This window comes from Eucyclogobius newberryi, unplaced genomic scaffold, assembly GCF_026437365.1.
Source record: "Eucyclogobius newberryi isolate DKJ021-1_F unplaced genomic scaffold, fEucNew1.0.hap1 SCAF_7, whole genome shotgun sequence".
In the NCBI taxonomy this organism is placed as follows: Eukaryota; Metazoa; Chordata; class Actinopteri; order Gobiiformes; family Gobiidae; genus Eucyclogobius; species Eucyclogobius newberryi.
In genome coordinates this window covers 24,882,529-24,893,090 of record NW_027316389.1, presented here as the reverse complement: position 1 = coordinate 24,893,090, position 10,562 = coordinate 24,882,529, and the positions used below count along the sequence as shown (strand labels likewise).

The 10,562-nt window shown below is 41.3% G+C and overlaps 1 protein-coding gene across 1 annotated transcript in view; it reads left to right on the top strand.

The window, feature by feature from the left end:
- Nucleotides 1-2,458: 2,458 nt before the first annotated feature.
- The window catches only part of LOC140349243 (anoctamin-9), a 15,372-nt gene continuing 7,268 nt past the window's right edge, over nucleotides 2,459-10,562 (top strand). The window contains exons 1-9 of the mRNA XM_072435518.1: nucleotides 2,459-2,631; nucleotides 3,047-3,118; nucleotides 3,205-3,327; nucleotides 3,403-3,539; nucleotides 3,635-3,687; nucleotides 3,765-3,823; nucleotides 5,083-5,162; nucleotides 5,599-5,733; nucleotides 5,806-5,899. Of these exons, the coding sequence (XP_072291619.1) occupies nucleotides 2,608-2,631; nucleotides 3,047-3,118; nucleotides 3,205-3,327; nucleotides 3,403-3,539; nucleotides 3,635-3,687; nucleotides 3,765-3,823; nucleotides 5,083-5,162; nucleotides 5,599-5,733; nucleotides 5,806-5,899 (777 nt within the window). The 5' untranslated portion in view covers nucleotides 2,459-2,607. The remainder of the gene's footprint in view (nucleotides 2,632-3,046; nucleotides 3,119-3,204; nucleotides 3,328-3,402; nucleotides 3,540-3,634; nucleotides 3,688-3,764; nucleotides 3,824-5,082; nucleotides 5,163-5,598; nucleotides 5,734-5,805; nucleotides 5,900-10,562) is intronic.

The window sequence follows — 10,562 nt, the reverse complement described above, 5'->3', positions numbered from 1 at the left end:
TTGTGCTTGAACATTGTAGTTAAATTTAGGAACATGAAAGAGTGTGTGACACAGGGTTGAACACAGAGTTATCCATTAAGCCACAAACTTGACTTTTAAAGGTGCACTATGTAACTTTTCTGGTGAAAGGTCTTCCACTGGCATGTCACCATAAGAATGCACATTTAGAATTTGTGATACTATATATATATATATATATATATATATATATATATATATATATATATATATATATATATATATATATATATATATATATATATAAAGCCATATTGTGAAACATTCAAGGCAAAGCAATTACTCCTCCATGGAGAGAAGCATGTGTCAGACCCCCACTTGGAAACTTATATTACATCTTTTATAGAAAAAACACTTTGGAGAAGCACTTTGTTAATAGTGTAGACTTAGGCTTAACAGACAAGAACATATTCATTTAATTGTATTGTATGAAATTGATGGGCTACGCAGAGACAATACATGTTATTCCAGAAAAGGAGTATTTCTACTAGCTATAACCTGTTAAAAACACACAAAAGTGGGCCTATGATGGGGGTCTAATTAGCATAGCATAGCGTAGCATAGTCATAAAGCAGTTTTATGTTTCCTCAACATCACTGGGGTATGGCACCTTTTCAGCCGCTGTTCATCTAACCTGGCAGGACACATGCGATAGTTAAAGGGTTGATCTGATCCTCCCGCCTCCTCGTCTCTAGTCTGCACCGGGCACATTTAGCAGCAGTGTCTCCTCTCTGTGTTGGCTTTAAAGTGGCTTACATATACTGTAATTATGTGATGTGGGGTGTGCCGGTGTACAGAAATACAGCCGCTTATTTGGTGGACCACATTTTCTTGGATCACAGATGGACTGCCTCTGTAACATGTGGCTCCTCTTGGGTGTGCACTGTTCTCCTCAGAGTTTAGTGGACCAATAGTGGAAACCAGCCTTAATAACAAGGCAGAGCAGGCCACCCATCATACATGTTAGTTTGTCTTGTTTAAATGTAAGGTAAAGATAAGTTAGACCACATGGAAGTCTGTAATGCAAAAAGTATTCAACTAGCCACAATTTTTTTTTCTTTCTCAAACTAGCTCCCTAACTTGAAAGGGCAGACAAGGACGATCCATGGTCCGATGTCAGCTTCCATGGGTCCCAGCAGGCCTATAGGCAAGAAATAATTCAAAAAGTGGGTTTTCTTTTAAACCAAAATTTGCATTGTGGACAAATGAACATACATTATTCACTAATCAACAGTCATTATTCACTAATAGCATTTGACGTCTCGGGAGGCTGTGGGGGGAAAACAACCAACATATGTATGCAATATTAATGCTAATAATGGGATGCATGGTTTGTGGTATACTCCCTTGGACATTACCTTCCTTCCATTTTCCAGGCGTATGGGAATTTGTGACTTCTTTCCCATTTTTAAACAAATATTGAAGACCTTATGGACTATCAAAATGTGTGTACTTTGCAATAGATGTATTTGGAAGAAAACCAAATGGCAAGATATTGATTGATAGGCTATAAGTCAAATATATGTAACATTTGTAAGTTTGCGCTACAGGGCCCTCTTATTTGTCATCAGTTCATTTAGCCAGGGTCCAGTTTTTTCAACAGCTGCATTGGGGGCCAGAAACTGTCTTGTTTTGTCTGTTAAATTTAAATATATTATATCAAAACAAGGCTTATATCACCTAACATAATAAAAATAAGACATATACTGTACATAATTACTATTATACAGATGCACATACAATTCAATAAAGAGGAATTACAATAAATGCATGTTTTTTTTTTCTATTTTTGATTGTCATTGGCAAACAGACCCCTCAAAACCATACATTGAACATCATTCATGAAGACCAAAGGGGCAAACTGTGAGAGCTGGCACTACAAAAACTGCGGGGACATTCTGAGGGCTAGATGGGACTACATCTCAATAACCTCTATTTACTAACCTCTATTAAAGCTCAGATCCGTGATTAAACACTTTTAGCTGTCTTGTTATTATAAAAGCATTAAAAGCAAACAAAAGTGCGTCTAATCTAATTGAGCAGCAGTTGTCATGACTCACTCTCACGGTAAATGTCACCAGTGCGCTCTGTGTGGGAAGATCTGAAGTCACAATCCCCATCGGCCACAGACACTGCGTTTGCTGCCATCTAGCGGCGAGACGGTGTAACTCGCATCGTTCCGGGCTGACAGGGTAACAGAAGATGCCGCGCCGTCTCATCACCTGACAGCACAACAGCGAGGGTCTTTCGGGCTCTTTTTGCTCACAGAAAAACAGAAAACAGATTGCAGTTTGGGTTTTACATTTTGCGCATTGAACTGTTGACATTGACAGCTCATTATGGAGAGGTGGCAGTGGCAGTGCGCGCATCGTGCCGTGTTGTAAATCAGAGCGCAGCAACAGGTAGAGTGGCTTTTACATTCCTCGGCCTGAAAAACAACACTGCGTCTATCCCCGGGAGAAGTGCGGAAGTTGATTTTTCTCGTTTTCTAGGCTATGGGCTATGTGTTTCTGGTAGCCCTCATGACCGGACCGTTGCGGCTTTGGCAGTGAATTGAGAGATCGTATCTGCATTCAGCGCTTCACCATCATGCATCAGACCCACAGGAGACAGGTATGGGCAATTATTCAGAGAGTCTACTTCAAAAAGGCAATCGTTTATGCTTCCAGGCTAGCTCGTGCTTCTACTGGAATATTGACTGTATGATGTCCTTTTGTTAGGACTGAGCTAGCCCACAGACTTGCCACACAGGGTCCATATTTTAATAATTTCACGCACCTGTATTTCATATTATTTCATTGTCAGCACCACGCCTATAAAACAGTCTTATATGGAGTGACAGAGAGTGCATGCCATGTTGTACTGTCAGAGTTGGGTTAGCCCTTTTTCCCCTCTGATGACAGTCCTCTGTGAGTCAGGTGCAGTAATGCTTCTGACTGTGGCACACCTCCTAAATGAATGACAAGTCTGTTCAAGCACAGTTCAATATTGATTGAATCCTAACCATGTCTGAATTTATGTTTTAAAGCCCAGCATTGAATTCCTGGAGTTGATGGGAGTAGTGAAAGAGAATGGCAGTGATCAGACCTTCCCTCCCGTGGTATGATGTGCTAATTAATTCATCTGATTTCACAAGCCCACACAGTAAACACATGCAATAAAAGCCTAATGTATTTCTATTCAAAGCACACTCCGCTCTCTTATGACTATGTGCTGGTCGCCAAAACATTGGAGAACCAAGAGGCACACACCTACAAGAAACAGACAACATTTATTGAAGAGCTGAAGAAGAAGAATCTGAAAGTGACTGTGAGTATTGTGTCAAGACGAAGGAGTGAAAGATGACACAAAGACGTTGTTGTGCTCATGGTTCTCGTTTGCTAGAAAATAATTGACGAGGATCTGGTCTTTTATGGGATTCAAGCGCCTAAAGAGATTTTTGAAAGGTACAGGTATCTACTGAAAGTGTCTGATGCCTGTAACTGGAGCTATGACCAGAACAACGTGCCCCTCAGCACCAGGTAAATAGTGTCACCAAATATGTTCAAGCTACCGTTTAAATCATGATTTTTGTTTGAAATTGCACTCAACTGAAGTGATCTCTTTTATTTTTCAGGATAAGGATTGTCTATTTCATCCTAAATCACACTGAACTGCCTCAAACTGGAGGTGAGACCACTGTGTGACCACAATGTGAATTCTTACTTTACAAACTAAGATGTAACTTTACGTTTCATTTTCTCCAGAAGGCATACGAGATTTGATGAGGATGAAGGTTTTTGAGGCCAAATTCTGTTTACATGAGGTAACTATGTTTTACTTTAACAGAAAAGGTTACAAATAGATGCTCTATAGACTGCTCTTTGGTTCCAACCACCCACTACAGCACAAGCTGGGGGTGATCAGAACCTTACAACACAGAGCTCAAGGTGTGCCCACCAGCTCAGAGGGCAAGAAGAAAGAGGAAAAACATGTCCGTAATGCCCTCTCAGCCTGTGGTTACCCCGCTTGGGCTCTCAACAGAGTGAAGAGAACCAAGAAGCAGGACAAAAGGGAAACTGAACAGAGAAGGAAGGGTGTCTCTATCCCTTATGTGTCTGGCCTCTCAGAGAATTTTTAGACAACACGAAGTCCCTGTTTATTTTAAACCAGGAAACACTTTAAGACAAAAACTGGTTCACCCAAAGGACAAGTTGCCGACTCAAAAACAGAGCAATGTAGTTTATTCGATCCAATGCAGTGAAGAAAGCTGTAAAGAACGTTACATTAGGTGAGACTAAACAGCCTCTACACAAGAGGCTTTATCAGCACAGAAGAAATACAAGTTCAGGACCACAGAGCGCCGTGCATCTCCATCTTGAAGCCTCTAATCACTCGTTTGAAGACGGTGAGGTGAAGGTTTTAAGCAGGGAGAAAAGATGGTTTGAAAGAGGAGTCAAGGAAGCTATTTTTGTTAAAAAAGAAAGACCTTCTTTAAACAGAAATGGAGGGCTTAGGTTTAATCTTCCTGTTATTTATAATGGGTTACTGAACCCCTGGAAAGGTAGAGGACATTCAGATGCTAATCAGGTACTCAGGGTGGTTGAGCCAGGGTCTCACAAAGACAAAGAGGATTCTAATAGCCCATTAAGATTCTGAATAGGCTAGCTCGGTAGATACAAGGGGGGAGTTTCTGTTGAAACAAACAACTCTTTCTACTTCAGGAAGGCTCCTCCCAATGGGCGGGTCTTACCACAGAATAGTATTAATATCGGAGTTCTCGACCTAAATTCTTTTATTGACAATGACTCTTGGATGAGAGTCGAAACGTCTATTTTTCAAACTGAGTCCAGATGACTACAACTGAAGCTTTTTCTACTATGTTACAAATAGAGCATTTCGGACAGTGACAATAAGTTATTACACCCAGCATTAAGATGTTATTAATATAGCCTGCATAATTGTGTGAAACCTGTATGAATATCTACCTTAAATGAAGATATGTTTCTGTTCTCTATTCATTATTGCAATTGATTAGTATTTCAGCCCTATAAATTATGTGGGTGATTTGTGTTTTTGTATCAGAAAAAGAAACAAAGGGAGCTGAAGGAAAGCTGGGCTCGATGGACAGCCTGTCTCCAAGGGCAACCCATAACTGCCGTCAGGTCCGCACTGCAATGCACTACCCAGTTATTATAGTTTTCACTACAATGGTCGTTACTGTGACAATAATTATTTCAAATGATGCAACTGTGAAGCACTCTCAAGTATTGACAGTAACCAATGTTTTAACACCTACTCACGACCTTTTGCAACCATTGCTTAGGATTGAGCTTAAAATGATGCTTGATTCATTTGTGGTATTGGAATATTTATTTGAGGCATAAACAAGGGTTTATTCACACCTCCATTTGGCGGTTTGCATAAATAACAAATAGTCACTTACACTGATAAATGATATATACATGATTTAGAAGTACATGTTTTAATTGTTAAGACACACATTTCTCAACTTGAACCAAAAGCGTTAATGTATGAAACCACTGATTGTGAGATTATTATGTCTTTGTATTCATTTCATTTATGTTATGTGTGTTTTAGAAACTATTTTGGGGAGAAAGTGGCCCTGTACTACCTGTGGCTGGGCTGGTACACATATTTGCTCATCCCACCTGCTGTTATTGGGCTCATTGTGTTTCTCTATGGCCTGGCCTTCTTCAACAGTTCCCCTTTAATGTAAGAAATGACGGCACCATAAATGATTACATCTTTGGGAGTGTTTTATCGTAGCATATTCCTCTTTTGTAGAAAGGAAGTGTGTGAGTCAGACACGGTAATGTGTCCACTTTGTGACAAAAGATGCAAAGTGTGGATGCTCTCTGAAACCTGCACTTATGCCAAGGTACGTGCCGCTCTCTACGTGCCTTTTTACAGCGGTGAAAGAAGTAGTCCAATTCTGAAGTACGTAGTTTAGTTTGCATTAGTTAATTTAAAAAAAAACATTGATAAATAAAATAGTTCTTTGTATTGCTTTGAATGACAACTACAACCACTGCCACTAGTACACTCATTATTATTATTAGGCCCGAGCGCCACAAGCTGGCGAGAGGCCTATTAATCTCGTAAGGCCGTGCGAAGCACGGCTGCGAAAGTGCGCACGTAGTGCGCACGAAATCGAGCGCGAAGCGCTCGCCCACTTCCAAACACTCACTAACGCACTCCTTCACTCATGCACGCCCCGTGCATACTAATTAGTAGTAGGAAAATGGAACATTACCGTTGTAAACGGGCGAAGCCCGTGCAAAAGTGTGCACTAAACGATCCCCATATAAAGCACTCATTTGCGCTAAGTAGCTCACGAATACGTTCCCCATCTCTTGCATGTTCCGTGCATATAAGCATGTAATGCAAAAATTGAACATTATTACTGTATAGAGGGCCAAAAACACAAAGTGGGCGGAGCCCACTCAAAATTAACGAAAGTACCCGTCAGTGACCAGGGACCCACACCATGAGGTAGGAAAGCGCGAGCGCTTTCCGAAAATGTATAGTTTATGATATTTGAAAAATGGGAAACATTGTTTTCGCATCGGAATATTATTAGGCCCGAGCCCCAGCAGGGGGAGGGCCTATTGCTCCCGCAACGCTGCCGAAGGCAGCGTTGCAACTGTCGCCCCTGGCAAGTACAGTGAACTAGCCCATGCCGAAGGCATGGATCATGCATACTTACTCCTGCTATGACAGAAATAGTCAACAATTAGTGAATGGGCGTAGCCCATTCACTAATTGTTGACAACAGCAGCACGAAGCGCTGCATTCCTCCAAAAACCCTCCTGGCATCGTCCCGTACGCGAGAATCCATGCCGCAGGCATGGGCCATGCTTGTATCTGCTCAAATCAATGGAAGTCTATGGGGAGTGGGCGGGGCATCCCGACGGAATAGGGAGTGACGAGCGCGTAAGCGCTCGTAATGATGATTCCACCCCATGGCGGCATCGGGAAGGCTTAGAGCTTTCAAACGATGTATCATTTGTTGTTATAGTAAAAACGGCTATATTGTTTTTGCTAAAAATATTATTATTATTATTATTATTATTTTTCTTGTTCTTCTTCAGCGCTTTGATCTCTAATTTGACCCCCTGAACATGCTCAAAAACTCACCAAACTTTGCCCAAAATTCAGAATCGGCGAAAAATTTTATTTTTTCTGGGCCATTTTTTTTTTCGTTAAAAAATGGCGCGACAGCGCCACCGACAAAAGTCAAAATACATTGCGCCTATGGGAGACGCCCCGAGGTCAACTTTGGCGTAAAGCTACGAAATTCGGGACACGCATTCCTCTCGTGAGGATAAACAAAAAAAATCATTGTGGCCACGCCCCCAAACTTACCCTATGGCCGCCATCTTCCTTTGAAAATGAAAACAAGCTGAGTTAGCCATTTTGTTTACGTCAAACTTTGACGAACTCCTCCTAGGGCGTTTTGCCCACCGACTTCAAAATCGGCGTACGTCCTCTGGACAAGTGGGGCATCTAAAGTTATTCAATTTTTTGAGATACCTTTTACGGTCTGTGTACGGCGCAGCCGCAAATTTGGACAACTTATTTTGGAATATTGCAGGTCTAAAAATTGCTCCCATTTGATCAAAACCAGTCCGATTAGGACCAAATTTGAATCAGTTGTTAAACTTTCTAGTTTGGACCAGTTTAGGCTGACAAAATTGAAATGGCAGTGATAGCGCCCCCTACAGAGTGACCTTTAAATTAACATTGAAGGTCAAAAATTAGTTTTACCAAAATTGTCTAAACTTTACCCAAAATTCTATTTTGCCGTCCCGATCACAAAAGCCAATCACAAAAATGCCTAAATTTTTACGCCGTAGTCGTAGCGATGACAGAAACCTCCCATGTTATCCCTATGGGAAAACCACAAAATCTCTCAAATTACCACATTTTTATGTTTTACACTTTAACGAAGTCCTCCTAGTGCGTTTTGCCCACCAACCTCAAAATCGGTGTACGTCCTCTAGACAAGTGGTGTATCTAAAGTTATCCAAATTTTAAGGATAACTTTTACGGTCTTTGTGCGACGGAGCCGCAAACGTTTCCCAGAATTCTGACTATTTGGCCTTCAGAGTGGCCTATAAACAATAGAGTTTTTCCAAATGACATGATATTTTGAACAAAATTCTAATTTGCCATCCTGATCATAAAAGTATGAGAGCCAAAGTCATATTTTGTACGGCGTAACCGTAGCGTTGACAGAAACATCCCATGTTATCCTTATGGGAAAATCGTAGAATCGCTCAAATCACCACATTTTTACGCTTCACACTTTAACAAACTCCTCCTAGGGCGATTGTCCGATCAAGTTCATATTTGGAGAATATCATCTACACAAGCGGGGCATCAAAACTTACCCATATTTTGATTCTAAGTGCTACGGTCTCTGTGTGGCGGACCCGCAAATATATGTCAGAAATGGGAAAACAGCGAAATCTCCAAAATGACCACATTTTCACGCTTCACACTTTCACCAACTCCTCCTAGGCCGATTGCCCGATCAAGCTCATATTTGGGGAAATCATCTACACAAATGGGGCATCAAAAGTTATCCATATTTTGATTTTAAGTGCTACGGTCTCTGTGCCGTGGAGCTGCAAATATACTGTCACAAATGGGAAAAACGCCAAATCCTTGAAATGTTCACATTTATGCTTCACACTTTAATGAACTCCTCTGTGGGCAATAGCTCGATCAAGCTCATATTTGGGAAAAATAATCTACACAAGCGGAGCATCAAAAGTTATCCATATTTTTATTCCAAGTGTCACGGTCTCTGTGCGCTGGAGCTGCACATTTGACCGACATTTGTGTTCATTTGCACTGGTTAAGCACAGCATTGTACATGTCCAATGTGTCGCTGTCTTAGTTCTTAGACAATTGCGTTAGCGCCATCTCTGTAAAATGCAGAGAGCAGAGTCGGAAGGCCGGCGGCCCGCGAGGGCCGTTGGATGCCGCTTGCGGCTTTAATTCTTTCTTTCTTCTTCTTCTTCTCGGGACCAACCCCCCTATTTTTCACCCAGTGAACATTGACGAAAAGTCACAAAAATGTTCACACCTCTAAAAATCGTGCCTCTCTACATTCTGGCTATTTCCCTTTTCTAAAATAAAAAAAAATTGGCGCGTCAGCGCCCCCAAATGTACCAAAAATGCATTGAGAGATGGGAAATGACACAAAAAAAATCTGATCGTAGAATCATGAAATTTGGCGCAGAGGTAGATGGTGACAAGAGAAGTAAAAAATATTATTACGGCAACGCCGTCCGCCCAACCAAATGTCGGCCATATTGCTTCAAAAATGGCTAAACATGACTTCGGAGTTTTTCCAAACGTCGTACTTTTACGAACTCCTCCCAGGGCGTTGGCCCTAAAAAGCTGAAATTTGGTGAAAATGCTACTGAGGAGTGGGACATCAAAAGTTATCCAAATTACATTGATACCTCTCACGGTCTCTGTGCGGCGAAGCCGCAAACTGTAGCTAGAATTTCAGAAATCTCCCATATTTAAAATTTCTGCCGTTTGCGCAGATAAAGTCCGAATTGCGTCAAATTAGAATCAGTTGTTAAACTCTTTGCCCTAAACCTACTTGAAGTGAAATAAATTCATTTGGCGCCACAGTGCCCCCTACAGATTTTATATGGAGGTTAAATGTTTAGTTTTGCGAAATTATATGAAATTTGACACACAACTCAATTTTAGCATCCCCATCAAAAAAGTCAATGAGACCCATGTCATAATTGTTATGGCGTTGCCCAACGATGACCGAAACCTTTCATGTTATTCCAATGGGGAAATCGCCAGAACATGTTTACACTTTAGACTTTCACAAACTCCTCCCAGGGCGTCAGCCCTATTAACCTGAAATTTGGTGGGACTCATCTTCAGGGGTGGACCATCAAAAGTTATCCACATTTTCATTCAAAGAGTCACGGTGTCTGTGCGGCAAAGCCGCACATTTTGCCAAGAATTCAAAATAAAATAGCTTTTTGATGGTAAAACAAAGGGGAGAAGATGTGACAGCGTCACAGATTCAGCAGTAGGCGTAATAAAAGGACAATTGGGGCGCGTTAGCGCCCCCTCCTCTTGCGGCGTGGCGGCGGTGTGGCGGCGGCGTGGCGAGGGCCGATCATTGCCGCTTGCGGCTATATTTCACATTAGTGTTATTATACACTCATTCCTTTGCCACTGCAGATACATTATTGCCACAGAGGCAATGACTAACCACTTTGTACCTGAACAGATGTCACTCTAACTCTGTGGATTTCATTTCAAACTGTGCACAGACTTTCAATGTCCTTGGTGTTAGTAAAGGGGACCACTATAAGGTCCTGTGTTTTACATGATAGGCCTCTGTGTGGAGCCACAGTATTTAGTTTAGGTTTGGTTTAACACAGTGTCTGTTTTTGTTATTCAGTCATGTATTTATTTAATCGATTTAAGGTTGTTAGAAACCACAATAGTTTTAATGAAATCAAAGAATTCTTTATTATAAAAATAGAACTAAT